This window comes from Bombus terrestris, chromosome 13 (genome assembly GCF_910591885.1).
Source record: "Bombus terrestris chromosome 13, iyBomTerr1.2, whole genome shotgun sequence".
NCBI classification, from domain to species: Eukaryota; Metazoa; Arthropoda; class Insecta; order Hymenoptera; family Apidae; genus Bombus; species Bombus terrestris.
Window position 1 is genome coordinate 10,804,395 of NC_063281.1, and position 20,474 is coordinate 10,824,868.

General features: G+C 45.5%; 1 protein-coding gene across 2 annotated transcripts in view; it reads right to left on the bottom strand.

The window, feature by feature from the left end:
- The window catches only part of LOC100651851 (transmembrane protein 132C), an 81,396-nt gene that overhangs the window by 5,834 nt on the left and 55,088 nt on the right, over window positions 1-20,474 (bottom strand). Inside the window, exons 4-10 of one of the 2 annotated variants that reach the window (XM_012315599.3) lie at window positions 13,863-14,006; window positions 8,132-8,387; window positions 3,775-3,918; window positions 2,869-3,702; window positions 2,172-2,610; window positions 1,000-1,439; window positions 31-311 (exon numbers count right to left, since the gene is read on the bottom strand). In XM_012315599.3, the coding sequence (XP_012170989.1) occupies window positions 31-311; window positions 1,000-1,439; window positions 2,172-2,610; window positions 2,869-3,702; window positions 3,775-3,918; window positions 8,132-8,387; window positions 13,863-14,006 (2,538 nt within the window). The remainder of the gene's footprint in view (window positions 1-30; window positions 312-999; window positions 1,440-2,171; window positions 2,611-2,868; window positions 3,703-3,774; window positions 3,919-8,131; window positions 8,388-13,862; window positions 14,007-20,474) is intronic. The other variant, XM_012315600.3, reaches the window with a different exon arrangement.

Genomic DNA, 20,474 nt, shown 5'->3' on the forward strand with positions numbered 1-20,474 from the left:
TTCTCCTATAAAATAAAGTAAAACAATTACTCGTTTCGCGCAGAAGTCACGGTGGACGTAGCCATAGATGCTGGAGTAGTGATTGTAGTTCCTGATACCACCGTAGGTGGTTTCGTTACAGGCTTCGTCGCGAAACTGTTTCGTGGGACTTTGTCCCTCTTGCAATAAGTCGTGGTATCTATCGGCCCTGATCCATTGCTACGCTGTCCCGCCGAAGGTAGCTCGATGTGGTTTGGATTGTCGAAACAAGTCGCCAATTCTCCCGCTTCTCCCTCGTTCTCACCAGCTAGGGGGTTGCTTGTCACTCTTACCTGAAACATAAATTGTCGATTTAGTTCGATTCGCTTATGAAGCTGAAAAAATTAGGGGCTTAAAGATCGTGGCCCAAATAACAGCACAGCGCACGAACGATAACATCGTTATCTTGCTGTTAGTGGCAGCGAATGTGTTACAAATGGTTCACGAGTAGACGTTCTATTCTGTCTCTTTACTGCCGACCCTACAGGTAATAAGGATCCTTCCCAGGAAGTTTGGTCCTTCTTGTAAATCATCAAAACCATGCTTATTTATTTCATAGTGCCTGTCATATTACGATATTATTTTCACCGACTGCCTGTAAAATCACTTATAATCATTACACTCGTCCGATTATTGGAAAAACGTTGCGAGCTTCGACTTTCCATGTACAACATTTTTCATTTCACATAGATATCAATTAAATCTACTGAAAAAATTGGAATTAAATATTTGTTTATTTAATCCAAATATTTCCTTTAATTAAATGCCTGTGTAACGTATGAAATTCAGCCTTTAAACTCGAAAAGCTTTAGCTGGCAAATAGTATCGACGCGTAAATAATTTAAGATTGTCGTTGCATCGATGCTATGCTATCGAATAAACGATAGTTGCGAATACGTACAAGTTGATTCGACGTCGTTCGCGCGTTATGCTATCGCATAGTGGACGACTTTCAGACTCGTGAAAACGTAGCATCGATACCTGTTGCGGTCCGCAAGCGGCTCTCTCGAGAGTGGCTCTGCCCAGCCAGACCCAATCGTGTGCGTTCGTGGTAGACTCTCTGGGAGGTCTCCTTCCCGATGCCAGCTGGTTGGCGGCTGCTCTGGCCCTGGCTGCTCCCGACAGTACCGGAAGCGCCGACCCGGGTAGCGGAGAATCCGGCGGCTGTAGTTTGAACTTGTTCGCGTAGACCACGCAGGAGACGAGGAAGACGACGATGGCGAAACAGAAGGCTGCCAGAAGGACGTACATCCCGATCTCGAGTGGGCTCACACGATTTACTCCGTGATGCCGTATCCCAACACCGCCCATTCCTCCTGAAGACATGCCATTAGCTATAGCCGTGCGGTGCTGCCGTGCCTGCACCAAAGGTTCGTGCTCGTGCTTGTGCTCGTGCCCGTTCTCGTCTTTCAGCGGTAGCCCTTTGCACAAAAAACAAAGAGACAGGAAGAGAGAGGAGAAGAGTGAGAAACGAGTACTGGAAGTAGAGAACGAGGCAGCTCCCGGCTAGCTGCGTATCCTCCCGCGCAACCAGCTGCCTGCAGAAAAGCGACATCGACGCTTCGCGTCATGCACGGAAAGAGAGAGAGAGAGAGAGAGAGAGTGTGTCGAAGCTGACAGGTCGAAGAATTCTCGCATGTTACTCGTACACCCGCTCACTGGACCCGTCAGTTCGCTAAGCGATAGAGCATCAAGCGGTGGAGAGGATTCGAAGCGATGGCGAAGTGACGAGCAACGGAGATTCAAACGAAGAAACGGAAGGTGATGCAAAGCGAAAGAAGCTGTTACGCAATTCGTCCGATAAGTCCGAACAGTTTATTCTTCTTGGTTATTTGGTCGTTACAATAGTTATCCGTGATCGTTTATCTACAAATCAAACTGCTTATTATTCGCTGATCTTCTCCTCTCAGGTACTAGCTCTGATCTAAATTTCATAAGATTCGTCGTTTCGGTTGTTTTAACAACGCGACACGGACTTATTGGACGATCAATAATAAAACAAATGACACGATTTATGCCAAGCTTCGAGATTGACTGAGATAGAAATCGATGGAAGCAAGAGGACGCAAAGCGCTACCAAAATATACAGCGGCATTCATCGAAAAGAAAAAGAGTGCGAGAGTATGCGACGAAGGAGAACTGGATCTATTTACCGATGAGAATGTCGTGCAAATCAGGAGCCATCTCTCCCCTGCTGGTCTTCCTTTCTCTGTGATGATGAGAACCAACCGTTCCACCTCCGTCATTCTGTACGAACTCGGGTCGATTGGGAAGATCGCTCGAGGCAAAGTCCACCTCAACGTTGGCGGAAGCGCTGGCAAGGGCTGCCGCGGTCGCTCTTTGAGATCCTTTTCCAGACCTCCTGCCGGTTAGACGACAGGCGTCGGCCAATTGAAGACTGACTCGTAACAAATCGCCTCTCCCTTCGCCGACCGCAATCACTCGAGGATGATGAGAAGCGACCATCGGAGCGAATGCCACCACTTCCGGGTCTAGACTCTCCACTAACAAGTGGTAGTCGTTCACAGCGATTTCTCTCAACGGTGTTCTCGTACCGTCAGAAAATTCCACGTCTATATCCAGCAGTCCCTCCTATGTTCGATGCAGACATGCGAAAGATTATAATCCGATTGCAGCGTAAAAATATCCGAGGCAAAGTTTGTTTTCAAATAAATGCAAAAAATATTCAAACCATAAATGTTAGTTCTAATATTTAGCGAACGAAATAGATAATAAATAATAAATCCGAAAATAATAAATTTCCTTATTGAAATTCGATCGTTTTTTCCTCGCAGCTAGATCTCTTACTCGATAGATATTTTACGCTAACAAGAGAAACATGTACCTCACCTGATACTGAGCAGTCAGCTTCCTCGTCACCGACGTCTCCGCGACATATCCATTTTCTATAGCAGTGTCCGGACTAATAGTGAGTTGTAACCCAGACACCACTCTAACTGACAACCTGGTGACCGCCACACGGTCGTTAACCACTCGCACTTCCTTCGCGCCGATTACTTTGCTCGTAATCGGCGAAAGAACCTGCACCTCCGTTCTACCTACACCACGACCTTGAACGATTCTCCCTTGTAACAGGTCAGCGATTCTGGGATCAGAAACTCGAAGCATCCCATTCACCAGATCTGTCACTCGTAGCCAGGTACGGCGATTCACAAAGTAAGAGACTCTTCCTGAATCGTGATCGGTAGCCAGGAATCTCGCGTGTACTTCGATAGGACTCTGCTGGAATCGGAGTCTGCAATTGGTGGAAGGTCCTCTATCTATAGAATTGATCGTATCCCATCCGTTATCGCTTCCTCGAAATCTTTCTTCCTGCTCGTCTTCTTCCAAAATCACATCCGCGTCTTCGATATCCATCGAAGTGTCCTCCAACTCCGCGGCGCTCCTCTTTTTGGTTTTCGAGCTGGATTCGTTGGAACGTGAATTCGTGGAGTTCAGACTACGCTTGCTTTTCGCCCCTACAGCGTGTTCTTCGGGAACTTTCCAGCCTTTAATCTGACTTAATCTGGTGTCCGCCACGGTCATCTCCAAAGGGAATTCCGGCATCCAAACTGTGAATTTAGCCAGCCCCGTGTAAGTACCGTACTTAACGAGAACTGACGCGTTGCTGGAGCCACGTATCTCCGTGCCGTCCACGTACACGCTGCTACAAGAAGATGATACCTGTAACACAACACGTAACATCTTGTCAGAAACGATTCTTCTCGTAAAGCTGGAAAAAGGAAAGCCGCGTACCTTAAGCACACTCTCGTCTTCCGAGTGACAGGAGGATTGCAGCGTAACGTCGGCAACGGTTCCGGCCTGGCTTACGATGAACACTTTCATCCCCTGGGACACTTGGCGACCCGTCAACACCGCGGTGTTCATCACCTCCCAGTTCTACGACGAAAATGAACTCGATTAAAGCATCGCCTTTGCCTCTATGACTCCTCGGGGATCTTGTTAAAGCGTTCTCCAACTCCATTTAGGAAAGTCGCTCGGTCGTATTAGCGAACGGCGATCGTCCCTTGTTCGTTGGAAGCTTTTGTTTGCTCCCAAGCGGGGCTGTCAGAAAAGTTTCGCGGATGGTCGCGGTCTGCAGTCGAGGGAAAAGCTTTTAAAGGGTCTCCTCGATGGCCTAGACGAGTCCATCAGCGTCGCTCGACCATTTCATATGTATACACGCGCCTGTATCACAGGTATACACGCACACGCGCATACGTACACAGAGGTGTAGTCGTATCGTTATGGAAGTTATTCTACGTGTTGGCTGTACATCATATTCCTTGCCGGTGTGTGTACTTTAGAACGGCCATTCAGTGGGAAAGGGGACGGCAGGACGAGAGACGAGAGCAGCCTGGTGCACGAGAAGCCATTTCCAAGTTGGCTTCCGTACAGTCTGCCCTTTGGAAGGAACATCAAACGACTCGGATATTGCAGCCAGGGAATTTAAATCTCTGACCTCGAGCGGCTCTCTATCCGTCCACCTACACCCGCTTGTCTCCGGTTCTACGTGTGCGCTCATGCCACCTACATATATATATATATATATGTATATATATATGTATATATATCTTTGAACCCGCGCCCCTGGTTGGCATCGATAAGCTCGATCTTAGGCGAGCGCAAAAAACCTGCCATTGAGTGCATTCCGAATAGCACAGGCTCATCGGACTTTCTCTTCTAAAGTGTTCCCTCCGGTCATCGATATTCTTTCGATTCACGCGACTTCGAATCGAGACTTGGAAGCGTATGGGCGCTTTTCCTGCTTGCACGAATCCTCCATTTAACCTAGGAGAATTTTCTCGCTGGGAAATTCGTCCGGATAACTCCCACGGGATTTATTTTCGTCCTTCGCATCGGCGAGTTTGCTACGGTCGTTCGAGATAGGGCGAGAGTGCCAGTTACGGTATTTTAGCGATCGTCTCGATAACAAAAGCATTTGGGCGATCGAATTCCGGCAGAGCCGCCCCTTTTGTTCCAGCCAAAATCTCATCGAACCGTCGTTAGGAAAGCTGCTTTTAGAAATCCGTGACTGCACGTGGAAGCAGGAACTGCGTTTAAAACAAACATCGAGCGCAACGCAGCTATCCGGTCACGGAGAGCCAAAGTTCCAAGGAACTCCGCCAACTCTGCGTAACCTCTTCTCTACCAAGTCGAGTAGTTGGTCGGCTTCGAACTACCCAACTTTATCAGGAATCTCTGATCTACTTAGCTCCGTTCTGCTGTTCGGCCGTGTACAAGATTTAGTTATGCATTATCAAGGTACCGCACCGCGTCAAAGGGCACGAGTCGTCCGAAGCGAGCTACTATTCCTGGATAACCAGGCTGCATTTCTTATCCTCGTGGCCTAAATATTTATACGCCAGGCCCGGCTGCCGTCGTCAGCCTTCCGCCAAAATATTTTCTTTTCGTTGATTAAACGAGCGTGGGGATTCGCGTTTGGCCAGCTACGCGAAAAGCAGCCGCGGCATAGATGCTGCATAGAGTTAAGCCGGACCGGCAGAGCTTTGCCGAGTGCGAACAGACGACGAGGGTGTCTCTTTTAATTAAAAACTTCCCCTCCTTCCGCCTGGCGGAGGCAACGAGCAATTAGAGTACGGATAATCAAGAAGCTTCCGACAACTTGCCCCTTCTGCCAGCCTTTCAAAGGAATATGTAAGCGAATTAGCGAACTAATTAATCAATTAGGCAGCTCGTGCACGAATCTCCTGCTGATTGTCGTGTACACAGCACGCTCCCGCCCTCCGCCTTCTACCCGCTTTCCGAAACTGACCGATTTCACGTCGTTTAATTCGCGAGTTGCGGATCGATGCCGAAACGCTCCGAAGTTAAAGGAACTAACACCGAAATCAATTAACCTCGGTACGCTAAGCTTCCAAAATCTCGGTCAAAGAACCGAGAATAAATCGAATAAATTTCCCCGAATGACGTATCAGCAGGAGGCCGATGATAAAAACCAGTCGGTGACACGGACGTGCCCTGTTTTATCTCGAGGAAAAACTACAGGGCTAAACCTTTTGGCCGGAAAGCTGCGAGTTAATGGCGGTGCCTTTTTGCCAAGAGGAAATCTACCCGCGTCCCATTATTAGTTTATCAACGACATAGTCTCAGACTATATCACGACCATAGCCAGATACTAACTTCGAGACGTTCTCTCGGCGCAAGAAACTAAATTTCGCGACTGTCGTTTCTTTCTCTTTGTCACCCGGCGAAATACGTGCTGTGTTAGAAAGGTAACGAGACTGATGTCATTTCTTGCGACTTATTGTTCGCAACGGCATCGAAACCTTACTTCGCCAGCGGAGTCGCGCATTTATACCGTTGCTTTTATATCAGCTACAATTCCGTAGCTACAGCACGTATGCTTTTACGATGATTTGTGTAAACGCGTGCGTTAGGTACAGAAAATGGAACAACCACGTGTTAAACATCGTTGTGCTCCAAAATTCTGTGCCGAAACGAATAAAAAAAATGACGAATGGGTACATGAGAAAGAAAGGTAGAAATATAGAATAACGTTTTTCATTTTCAACGGAACAGAGTTTGAACACGTTTGATTAACATTGCTTGATAAATTATCAAGTTACATTTTCTCGCAAATTACGTTATTCCAGATTTCTGATTTAGTTTTTCACGACAGATCGCTCCCTTCTTGATTGTACCATAATTGCTAGGAGATTACGCTACATAAGTAAAGTACGTTATTATTTCTTGCAAAGTTCCGTAGCCGAAGTCGCATTTTCAACCCTCTAACGCCTTCCGTTTTTACAAGGAAAAAAAAAGAAAAAAAAAGAACGGTTCACGAGGACATATGCCACGTACAGGTCCACGTATCGATCGGCACTTTTGCCGGCGGTTATCGGCCAACTTAGCGGATTCTTTTTCAAGAGATCTCGAGAATGGCGGCGGATACGTCGAAGGACAGAAAACGAGGGTTGGCTGGTCTAAAAATCGTGCCGGTTCGACGAGTACCGATATTGGTTCGCGTAGGAGACCAGTACTCGTCCTTTCTCCACCCTCTTTTTTCTCTCTCCATCCGGTTGATTCTTTTATTTCTTAACCGGCGCGAATTCGTGGAATTCCATCGTAGTTTCCGCTGTGGAATTCCGGGTGCACGTTCCAGGCACAGTTGGCGGGAATGAAAATCGTCGGGCACGTATTCGATGGTGTCCCCCGACAGGAATTGCACCAGGAAGCTCTCTTTATCGCCACCGTTTCTCCAACCTCTGACCGCGCGTATCGGATCGCAAACGCAAACATCCAACGTTCTTGCGACCAATCGAATTTTACGAACAACAGAGCGGCAACGAGGTTCGTCGTCGAGATTTTGTTAGAGAATACACGCGACACTGAATAATCTTCGTGGCGTAGCTAACCAGGCTTCAGGGATATGAACGCACCATTGCGGTGATTCAGGATTCCCCGGCTTACAGTCTCATCCCCCTCGAGGAAGACAAGGTTTTTATCTCGACGAGCTTAAGCAGCTAATATAAGGTTACCGTGGATGGAAACGATATAGAGTGGCCGTAAAATCAGCGGAAAATTAAAATTTATACTTTCGAGTGGCGAAACGTGTTATTTGAGAGATTATTAGACAGCCATAGTGACTGAGTACCTCTCGAGACTGTCGTGCCGAGTTGAAACTGTCTTTGCATTACTTTTCAAAAGAATACAGTGGCCTGGGAAAGTATTCGAACACAAGCGTAAAAATCTGTAGAAACATCTTGAAATTTCATTCGATAACGATTCGACGATTAACTAGGTCCAAGCGTATTAAAATTCGTATTCGTTTAATTAAAAAAAGAAAAAAAGAAAATGAAACGTAGAGGTTGGCAAAATGGCACCTGATTGAAAAGTAAAAGTACGTGTACATACATTCTGTAGCTATTGCATCTTCGTAAAGAAACTTACGATTCCAAGTACGAGTACGGTTAATGGAAATGTCTTCTTAGATCTTTAATTTAGAACGACGTTGTATCGTTCCCACCTAGCATAGAACAGAGAATACGTAGAAAGATATCTCGGTCAAAGTCGAGTAATCTTCATTATCTCGACGTTATCGAAAAGAAAACGCTAGAAAGGCAAACTTTGCGCACGTGAGAGAGCTCACCTTGGATATAGGCAGCACGGCCTGAATGTCGTCTTTCTGTATTTCGAGGCGAACCTGTAGCTTTCGCCTCTCCGCGTGATGATGATGATGGTGTTGCATCTGTCTCTGCTGTAGTCGCTGTTGATCCATTCCATTTAGCTGAGAGCCGTTGTCGAAAGCGTAACGTACGCTCCACACGATTCGACCACCATCCCAATTCCCTTCCACCCCCTCCTCGCTCGCCTCCAGAAGCATCGTCAGGATTTCCTCTGCCGATCTGGAAATGACAAAGATGCGTTCCCAGTGACAGGATCCCGATTGTTTCCCGACAGTAATTCTAGCTGCTCGATGCCAGTCAGATTCATCGCCAGCCGTTTATATCCGAAACGCCCCAATTCCTCGCGTAACGCGAACGTCCACGGAGTGTCGAGCGTATTTGGAGAAGGGGTGAACTATTTACTGAACCGATTTCTTTGACGCAGCCATGGTAGATAGAGTTTTTCATGAAGTGCCGCGAGGCGGGATACCGATCTACTTCCCTTTGAAGTTCGTCTGTCGGTCAATGATTTTGTTTAGTCACCTTGGCGATTCCCTTGATATTCTAGATTTCTATTTTTAGACTTGTCTATCGCATCTGGGATATTACACGATGGTGTCTTTTTTTTTTAATGTCGCTCACTAATCTACCCCTTTGCGTTCGGAAACTTCCAGCTGACCGTCTACACACGCTTCTTACGAAACGACGAAAACCAAAATTATATTCACTCGCTTTCTTCATTGAATGGAACATTGTCATTATCGCTACTGTACCGTTCTTCTCCGCATCGATTACTTGCTTTCTCGTAACATAATTTTTGCAATATCCGCATAAACGTTTAAATCTAACTCATCGCTGTTTATATCGTAACTCTCACTTGTTTTCATTTTCCCACTGTTTTACAAACTAAATAAACGAATGAGAAAAATTGCATCCGATACGTGTGGTTCGATCGTTCGATATGGTCTGCCCTCAGCTTCGCAAATATTTTTCATATAATGTTACAATAATCAGCTCGTGTATGTTTCCGCGATAGCGAAGTACCGTTACATCATAGAAGTTACGTTACATCACGAAACAGAAAAAATTTCTGGGAAGAGAAACGCTCTTTTATCATCGCTGTGTCACAGCACCGACATCGCTGCGAAGACTTTCGTACTGCCAGCTAATATTCTCTTACGTATATCCGAGTATACATTTCATTTCTGTATTTGTTTTTTTTCGCGCAACGTGAAACGAAACTTCGGGGGAAAGGTATATTTCATAAAAACGTTCGGCTCGTGTAATTTCCTGCTACATAATCGTCAGTAATCTCGTCGTGTTCCCTTAGACGAGAAATCCGAGTTGTTTGCTAGATTTACGATGTCCCCTCGGAAGGCATATTGGAGCGCAAAGGTTTAGAGAACCATCAAACACGATGATATTTTATATAAATTGATATTTTCCACTGCTGTTATCCATCTTCTAGATCCTTTAATATAAATCTGTCATTTTTTTCACGTGCCTCGCCGTATAATATAATGATAATTTAATCTGCGATAATAAATATAAAAGACAAGTAAAAAATAAATAAACTAAAATTTGTTAGAATCGCAACGACCGAGTAAAATTTGTTAGAATTCTCGATAGATAAATTTTCCAGTTAGTTGTCCTGATACTTATGGCCGGCGGGGTGTGCGATAGACTCAACGTAGCGGCAAACTCAAACACCCGTGAGGTAACTAACGAATAAGACTTGCCAAAACTAGACAGAAGAAGAACCAAGCGTAAAACGTGGAAGTTCATCCAGTGAAACAGTCCTGACTAGAGAAACGGACGTGGGTAAGTTGTTACGTTAAAGCGTCCTCGTAGCCGGTATTTCTCAAGCTCGGTGGAACTAACGAGGATTTCGCCGAACAATCAGCGAGACGAGTAACTCGCGTCGAGGGTATTTCTAGTTACAAGTCGTTGATGTTACGTAACGCGAGGCGCAACACGGTTGTATTACAAAGTCGGCGGCGTTTCACGATTCCGTCGAACACGCGTTAACGACCCATCCGTCTGCGTTTGACCGTGAACAAGGATCACCATGGAACAGACGGTTATTACCGAAGGATTTACGACTCGGGACAAGCGTGCTTGCCATCAGTTTTCACAAATTGAAGAGAAGAACCGTCTATCTCGAGATCCCTCGAAGTTTACGGGCTACGAAATCACGAAGAGATCTGTCTTGATGAGAATTCCAATACTCGAGAGCGCAATACGAGCAAAATAATATTCTACGCTCGATGCAAGCTTCACCGGCTCACGAACATATTTGAAAAACCATAGAGAACGTTTATGTCCATATTGTACGCGTTATGCGAAACATTTTGAAATTTCATTAGCGCTGCAACGAGATACGACCGTCACGATTATGTTGGTAAAATATGGAACGAATCTGAAAATTTATATGGAAATTGCAAGATATTTATTATAAACATATATTCGTCGAGAAATTAGTATACTGTACTTTTAAACGTATAACAAATGTTAAATATAATGTCACTGATAATATTATTAATATAGTGGATAATTTAATGTTTGAATATTTTCGTAATCTTTGTGAAATATATATTCGCGCTAAATGTAAATATTTTCTAACTTTACCCATGTGGCTAATGTTAGCTAATGATAAATAATAAATTCCGCTGTATCGTTCCACCTTTTCTGCGTTATTCGCCTATCTATTTCAATTATTTCTCTAGCGAATAGTATAGTTCCTGATACTTTCCATTCGGTTTCGCGTTTACGAGAAAAATCTTGCCATCTTCCGCTTCTTCGTTTTGTTTCCATTCGAGAGCAATTCTGGATAGCATGGCGCGATAGAGAAAGGCAAAAACAAACGGAGCAAAAGGTTGTGAGATTTATCGGTGTCTCGTAGAAGGAAGAATGGGATTTAGAACGGTGGAAGGCGAGAACAACGCGAAAACGATTGGATTTAAAAATAAAATGCAATGGAAGACAATTAGCAGAAAAGCTGACGCGCGAAAGAGGAATCGAGATGGAGTTTGATTCCTGGTAACGATAGCAAGGTTTCTATATACGTTTTATCGAGAGCATAGGTCTCGATGTTGCGTGTTTAGCGTTTTCACGACCGATGATCCAATACCATAGTACTAAACTGTTGATTCCAATGAAGCCGCGAATACGTAGAAGCATTACAGGGGGAAAGGGGAAGGAAATTAAATCGGAGCATCGCAGGGTTAGATGCGATAACATCATCTAATATACAGTGATACTCACTACTTTTACTTTTTGCCTAAACTATGCTGAAACGAACGCTTCGCGCCTCGATTCTCCACTGCGATAGAATCTTGCTCCGACTCTCGCCAAACACGGTCTCACCTCGTTCTCTTGCCTTTCCACCGTTCCTTTATGGTGTCATTTGCATATTTCCAAACCCTCTTACCTTTCGAGATTAACCTCCTCCAGCAGATCCTGGTAGATTCGTTTCGCGCTATGGAGAAATAGTTTGAAACGCGAGGAGCAAAGATGACTCCTCCATCGATACGTATCGATGCGTTAGCTTCTTCAACAGTTTCCAACAGGTATCGCTGTAATTTCGCGCGTTGGAGAAAGTGTTCGGATACGACAGCAAACGCGTCTACGCTGCCACATCGATACGTTTGATTTTACATATTTTGTAGAGAAAATTATCTCCTTGAACAGCTGCTATATTTTTAGTCTTGCGCGTGCGAATAATTTTTCGTTCGGAATGCGAAGACGTTGGACGCGTCGCGATACGTTTGTTCGACGATACGGGAGCAAAGATAACTTCCGCCCGATGTCGATACGTGAGTTTTTTATAGTTCATATTTGTTTAATTCGTACACGGAATAAAGTTCCATGTACAAGAGGTTAACGCAACACGTATAAAAATATCGAGGCGTATAGAAAGATACGTTGCGTAAATTTTCAAGAAGCCTGTTACTCGAAATAACGCGAACGTGTGTACGCGCAGAAATGAGAAAAACAAAGGCGAACGACTGTCTGGAGAAGCGATCAAATTTACTACGACTTGGAATTACGTTTGCGAGAAATATTGGGTCGCAGCTGTATCGCGATACTGAAATAATCCAATAACGGATTAATCTCGGCTGGTCCGGTGATCTATCAGCTTCCCATGAGTACCACTGCTCTTCCGATACGTCGCTTCTTCTTTCTATCTCGAGCTTATCAGGCGTCCGTTAGTGCCGCTATATAAGACCGCGAGCAGACGAGCCGCCAAGTTCGATATCACGGATTCAGCCGGTGAATTATCTTCGCGAGTACGACATGCGTTCCAGTGCATTAATAATCGTCGCTCTGTCCGCTGTGGTGGCCTCGATGATCTACATCGAAGCGTATCCACTGGCCGAACAGGGGCCGCTTGGGCCAGAGGGAAATACAGCCACCGTGAAGCCATCTACGGACTCGTCCAGCCAAGAATCCAGCGACAGCAGCAGCGACGAGGAGAAAACCAGGAACGTGAACGGAAAGGCCAAGAGAGAAGCGATCGACGTGGCTGAGATGTTGATCGAGGAAGAAAAAGGAGTTTCTGTAAGGCTGGAACGATCGACCAAGAAGAAAAACGACGACGACGACGATAGTAGCAGTAGCAGTAGCAGCAGCAGCAGCAGCAGCAGCAGCTCTTCCAGCGACAGCGAAGACGATAAGAAGAAGTCGAAAAAGAAACACGACTGCGACGACAGCGACGATAGTGACGACGATGATTGCAAGAAGAAGAAAAAATCGAGGAGGAAGAACTGCGACGACAGTGACGATAGCGATGATAGTGACGACGATGATTGCAAGAAGAAGAAAAAATTGAGGAGGAAGAACTGCGACAACGGTGACGACAGCGACGATAGTGACGACGATGATTGCAGGAGGAACAAGAAGTCGAAGAAGAAGGACGACGACAGTGACGACAGCGACGACAGCGACGATAGTGACGACAATGATTGCAAGAGGAACAAGAAATCGAAGAAGAAGGACGACGACAGCGACGATAGCGACGACAACGACGGTGACGATAGCGGGTGCACCAGGAGGAAGTACAAGAGGGAAGTTGATGGACAGGACAATGATACGGTGAGCAAATCCTCTTCCGAGGAGAAGAACAAGCCGTAGTCTTTACAACATGCTGAACCTCTCTAAGAATCCATGTAGAGGTTCCTTCAACGTAGAAGCCGATTTTCGCACATCTTTGGAGACACGGAGAAAAGGAGAGAGAAGAATCAGAGAAGAGACACGTAGACGGCGAATGTCATTACGTTTACGAGGAAAAGGAATGTCGTAGATCGCGATATTCCGTTTATTGCATATTGTTCAGCAGATTTTACGACCTAACAATTGTTTAGATAGGCGTGTGTAGATAAAGTTCGTCGTATTATCGTTCTTAATATCGTTCGTAAATGTTTTATTAATGTGCGCGTCATTTTGATTCGTACATCGATACGGCTTGTACATTTCTACGGTGTTTCTCTTCTTGGAATATTTCCGTAATAAAATGAACGTGTCTCTCGATTAATTTTCATTTCTCACCTAATCCTTACAGCGGTTTACGAAAGTATTCGATCGCTTCCTATTGAAAACTTTTACGTTCGAATATACCTTCCCCAGTCATCGTAAATCGCTCGTCCCATCTTCGCGATAGAATACAGCGAATGAAGATAACGAAAAGCACTGGCGCAAAAATAGCGACGTACTTACGCGCTTGGTAGTCGCGAAGCATTCTCCTTTCGCCTGGCAGTGAACGTAGCGATCGTGTTCTTCGCGTTGATCTTGCTGTCGACGATCCAGTCGGGATTACTGGACGAGGCGTCCAAGATTTTCACGCCGGATTTCACCCTGGCCCTGTAACATTCGTCAAAATATTTATCAACCGCGATATTAAACGATATTAAACGTCGAATAATTTCGTTTATTTTGCGTCGTCTGTTCGAGAATCAAAGAGAATACATTATTCAGAAAGCCGGGAGAAATCCGATTGGTCGCAGCGAAATTCCATCGAAATTCGTGACGCGGCCAAACAATCGGTTGAAAATGCCATGTAAACGGAAAAACGACAGAGTAAACGAGCGCTTTTCCCGGTCGTTCTACCGAAACCGCGGGGAAAAAAGAGAGAAGAGGCAATTAAAAAATCAGCATCGAGGCTGTAGGGAGGCAGGAGAGAAGGAAAAATAGACGACGGAAGGCGAAGGAAAAAGGAAACGTCGGAACGCGGAAAATACGGTACTTCGGACGAGTTCAAGGGTGAAATAATTCTCGTGGCGCTACTTTTTCCAATAACCATAGGCACGCTGTGCTCGCGATCGATGCACAGCCCGGCAATTATCGGCTCAACTCCTTGGAATAATGCGACCGACCGGGCACACATCGTCAACTTTTCCAGCCCTTCGGTCCTTTCAATTATCCTAGGTGACTGCAAACGAAGCGTCACCTCCTTGGTGCGTACGTATCGGATTTCCGTTCGATCGCGTCCAACTGCTGGCCTGAACACACGGCACACTTCCAACCCTGAGTTTGGCCGTCGTTTCAACAACGTCCCCGTTTGCCATGGAATAACGCAAAACCTGTCGCAGCTCTGACTCTCTATGTTTGCCAAACGATCAAAGTTTTCGTCCATATAGAGTGACTTCTACTCTTCCGGTAAATTATACGAGCGTAATCTCTACAAGCAAGATGTTAGATAACTAATCACCGTTACAAGCTAATTTAACGACGACCCTGGTCCATTTGCACGGTTTAAAACATCTTAGTCAGCACTCCACCGATCTTTACGAATTTCTATCTCCGAACAATTAGTCACTAGATATCAAGATCACTCTCTTCCTAGAAAACTTCATTTATATATCGGCTTATGTAATAAGTCCTTTTGTGTTTGTTCGAAGAAACGTTCAAGATCGTTATTATCTGGTTTATGGGATATTCAGACAACGATGTATATTAGGTTGTCCCAAAAGTTTCTTTCGTTTTACAAGGAAACGATATAATTTGTTCCATTGGAATACAAAATGGATCATACATAATTCAATGGAACAATATCAAACGATCTATGGTTTCTTTATAAAACGAAGGAAACTTCTGGGACAACCTGATACTTGTTATACGACCACATATATATGTCATTACTAGAATCCTTAGGGTCAAATCTGAATTGAACTCGGTGCAGCGTTCAATGAACCGCGAAACTCTCTGTGAATGCGCGTCGCATCGACGTAATATATTATAGTCTAAAAATACATAATCGATGTCTGTACCTTCGACCGGATGCCAATACAAAGATTCTATGTCTAAAAATAAAAGCAAAAGAACAGCGAAATTTCGCCGCGGTACACCTGTCTAATCGAAAATTAATAAGTAAATTCGCTTATACTTGACAAACTTTCAATCTTGTTCCATCACAGAGTCATCTAATCTCTCTGTTCCATAAATTATCGACCGTCTCGCATACATCGTTCATCGACCAGAATTTCTCGTACGAATCAATCTCGTGCAAGGTTTCGTGTCTCTTTCTCGTGTCAGCCGTTATTCCCATAGTGATATTTCGCGACAAAAAAAATTTATCTAGTACGGCAGGTAAATGGAAAGACGGGCGAAATCCTCCTCGTTCGTTTCCGCGGCGTCGCTTATCCCAAGCGATTACAAAGTACCAGATTGGAAATTGAATTTTCTCGGGCACGATGAAATATGGTCGGCGAAGGTGGCTATTCACGGGTGCGGGTTCCGTTTAGACAAATCGTTTGCCTCGGAACGGGGACCTATTATATATCGCGTTTTACTCCCCGGGAGCGATCGCGCGCGACGTCGATCATCCACTCGACGTGCCTCTCGAACGCGAGCGGTTCACGGTAACACCTCCGCTGCAAAAACCTCTGACCGGCTGTTGCTGTTTGTATATTTGAAAAATATTTTTCGCTCTGTCCGATTCGATTACGGGTCGAGGGTCATCCTGTGCGAAAGCGCGAGGCACGACGCGATAACAAAGATATATGAAACGTGACGCTAGCGAATATCAATAATACAGAGATATCCGAATGGATGAGAGGATTCGATAAAAATTAATCAAAGGAATTCGCGTTGCGAAAGAGAGCAGTACCACATTTCTCTCTTTTCGAAAGCGATATAGCGTAACGTTTCACGATTGTTGGCAATAACGCGCCTCGTGAAAGACCCTCGTGTTCAGCCGAGCCGCAGAAATGTACAGATCGTTCATCCGGCGCGGCGGTCGTCGCGTCGCAGTTTGCTGGCCAAGATTGCAATTTTAAACGATCGGCTCCGAGGAGACTGGCTTACGCGTTACGAGACGCAATATCGAGACGTTGATAATGAGAAATCTACGCATTGCGTCGACAGTGGGCGTAATTAAAACGTCCCGAAAATGGTTTGTGCGGATTAATAGCAGTGGCAGCGAGCCGGCCCACTAATGCGTTTTAATTAGAAGAGCGGCGTGTTACACGCGAATCTCCTGCCCCTCCACCTAATCCTTTCCGTAAAAAATAATTAATCCGAGTCGTAATTAAACGCGACCACGGTCATCAAAGGAAAGCGTACTCTCTCGTCCAAGTACAAGGATCGAGACGAGAATCTTTGTCGCGACTGGCGTGTTTTTTAATCGAGTACAGTGATATGACATACGTAATATAATGAGCCGAGGAACAAAAAATTGTACAATATCTTATAACAATAATCTCGTACGCTTTGTGTTATCGTTCGCAGAAGATACTCGCGATCTAGAGCCAATTGTTTCTTTTTTTATCAAACCTCTCTTATGAATCGCATTATCGGTATAAGCGGTTCTTCAAGATTCATTAATAGGTCTTCGAGCATATCAGGAGCATGACGGTTGCTATTTCTGATACGATATTTCATTGTAACGATTTCATTGTATAGATATGCGTATATCTCGAGTTGCATATTACCTCGAAGTCGCAGACGATACACTTACAGAGCTGGAACTTCTTGCGAACTCGAGTTCCGCTGGTAGAATAACGCATCCAAATTCATGACAAATAATTTGACACAAAGCGTCTTAATATTTCGACTCGTAAAGCGACTTATACACCACAGCGTTTAGAGTTACGAGGATTCGAATATATCGTATATCGTATCTTTTTACGCTATTCGCATACCTACATCCGTACGTACATCTACCTAAAAGGATTACAACTCGTAAATGAATAAGTAAATTAATTTGCAGTTCGTGTGGCGACGGAACGACGCGTTTAAACATTTACAGGCGAATAGCCGTAAACGAAGTTAGGAAGAAAGAAGAGGAATGTAAGGCAGGAGAGCAACATCGAAGGTGGCAAATGTCGAGACGACTCGATCGGTAGCTCCGTCACGAAACGGAAAAAAGCTCGTCGTTCGCGGCTACTCGAAAGGACATTTGCCTGGCGTCGCGACGCCGGCTTGGCTACGTTCTAGCCGAGTCTTCGCTTCCGAGAATTCACGCTCCAGTTACGTGACCGGGTCACGAGGTCGGTGTTACGGGGAAGTTACGATGCGCGAGGATAGCTGCCGTCTATCCGACGCCACGTCGGATAAATATCAATGCACTCCTCTCTTCCCAACCGATTCGCCTTCGCGCGTTGTTCGCGGTTCGTTTGCGGAGGCTTCGTTCGCCGCGCGAGAAACGAGAACTCGATTGGCGCCGTGAGTTTTTCTTAGCCCGAAGGCTACAGCGGGAAAATCTGATAAGTCACATTGTTCGATTCTTACGAGCCAGTTTAACAATTTGAAACTAAAACTCTGCTTTTATTTGACTTTACGCCTAAACGTATATATTCTGGGTGATTTTGATTAGGTAGAAGATAGGAAGATCTCAGCAGATCGCACGTCCTCGCGGTTACAGTGACTGCCAGAAATATCGATAGATATTCTTATTTTCCAAAGGAATGTTGTTTTTATCAGCTGCAACGTTCCATGTTCAGGGGCGATACGACAAAATTTCATCGAATACCTTCGACTTGTTTTCGTACGTAGCATCGCCGCAACATCGGTAACGTTGTAACTTATGCGCAACATCTTGCGTAGATACGTATGTTTTTCTGTTGAAATCCTCACCCTCGAGGTATTCCATAGGCAGAAAAAGAAATTCAAAAACATTATCCCTGTGGAAACGGGGACGCGAGAGATAGGGAATTTTTGCGGGTTCGACGAAACGCAACGAAGGGAATTTTACGTGGTCGCGTGTTTCTCGTTTTGCTATTTCTCCGACGGGTGAAAATGCGCAGCTACATTTTCAACGTTTGTTCTATGTCGTTGTTCTCCGTTTTGGGGTCAGGTAATATCCTTCTTTTTTTTTTTGTAGCACGCGAGCAGAACTGTAATTGGAACGAATCATTTTTCCTACGGTGCTCTAATGTTCCCACGTTACCTTTATAGTTTCGATATACGCGGCGGAAAACGCAACCGTTTGCAGCGTCCGAGGCGCAGCGAAATCGATACGTGCGACCGGTGTGCACGACGTGGACAATCGCGAGCGTGAATTATCGAGAGACCGTCTCTCCGATACAAAATAGAATCTAGCGGCGCTACGATTCCGGTCAAGGGACAAAGCGCTCGTTAATTCGATAGACGATGCAAAACAAGCGGTAGATTCGATTTGTGTGCCTGCCGACCGAGTAGATAAGTCTTCCGCTTCGGCCTCGTTCTCCTACTAGCGTACATCAACGCTGCGGAGATCGATAGAGAGTTTTCAGCTTGGCCAAGGGGAACGAGAACAGCAGCTCGTCTTTTTTCAAATCGAATTACACCTGGTCGAGGTCGATTATTCGAAGCAAACGAACCCTCCGAGTTAATTAAGTCAACCTCGTGTCGGCTGGAAATTAGGGTTACGAAAGGTTGCGGCAGGTTACTCGCGATATTCACGCGCCAGAGAAAAAGGCTAGTCGTCCCTGACGAGGGAAGGGTGAACGCGCTAGTCCCCGGTAGGGAGAGAACGAGAATTGGCCGGCTTTTGAAAAGGAACGTCCACGCAAAAAGGGAACAGTGGTGAGCTTAGTTTGCCCTCGACGCGAAACCAACCCCCTGTTCGGCACGCGGAATGACAGCAAGCGTTTCGTCCATGCAATTACAAGTCCGAATCAAGTTATTTCCGCGGGGCCATCGACTGGCATTTACATACAAATCGGCGACGTGCAAAACGGCTGGTATCGGGACGATCTCGACAGGCGAGGGAAGCTTGCCGGATCGCGTTGACGAACGACCGGTGTCGGGCAACGGCCACAATTTATTCAATGACTGGTACGGCTGGCGATCGATCCCGTAACGAAACGACGCTACATCCCGGCCGATTGCGCAACCGGTACATCGCGAGGAACGTTCGCTCGATTAAGCATCAACGTGTCACCGATAATTCGGCCGATAATTATGATCGAAACCGAGAGACGGCCGGTTGGATACGGTTTCGTTTCACGTACACGATATTTTCGAGAGAACCACGGGATTTGGCCAATATCGCGGTCGCAACAGCTGTAAACGTGTAGCCGCAAGCGGGCGCCGATTATATAAAATTCCTGGCTGACGTTGGAAGCCGATATCGTGAAAATAAAAGCAGGATTCCTCGAGAAAGTGTCGAGGCCACGGTACATAAAATAAATCGACGTTTTTCAGATAAGACTCGAGCACACGAGCACAAATTCTTTTATCACGCGCGATAAGGGCGCGTGTGCAAACTCCTTCCGTAATCGAATTTCTAAGCGAGCGAAGATAGCGCTCTTGATTTCTCGTTAAAGGGATAGGCTTAATCCCAATCAGAGCGCGAATCGTCTTGCTGAAACTAATTTCGCACCAGACTATTCCTCCATACGATCTAATTTCTATTCTCGCATATCGATCGAAACGCGTTTCATTTTAATGCGTCCGGGGTTTTCTTTTAGAAACCTTTTAGAGAGAGAGAGAGAGAGAGAGAGAGATTGAAAACGAAAAAATTGCCTGCGGGAAATTGATTCGATCTAAGCGATGGATTTCCACGAAAGCACAGCTCTTGAAAATCTAGACTTTTCTGAACATACATGCACGCGAATCCGGCTTAAGAAGCATCGTTTCGCGTGTACAATACGAAACACCTTTTCCATCTACTTTAACAGAAGGCGCGACTGTTTCTTGTATTCATAGAATCGGGTCCATGGACTGGCTGGTCCATGAATCTAACCAGACTTTTTCAACGAGTCAGCTTCGATAGCAATTATCAAGCAACGATGTCGAGTTAGAAAAGGGGTCACGATAGAATTGTTGAAAGAGCCTGATTGCCGTGGTGCAGCTCGCGAATCGCTTATGCGAGCACGAACGAAACGTCGGTGACAAGGAGCAGGAAAC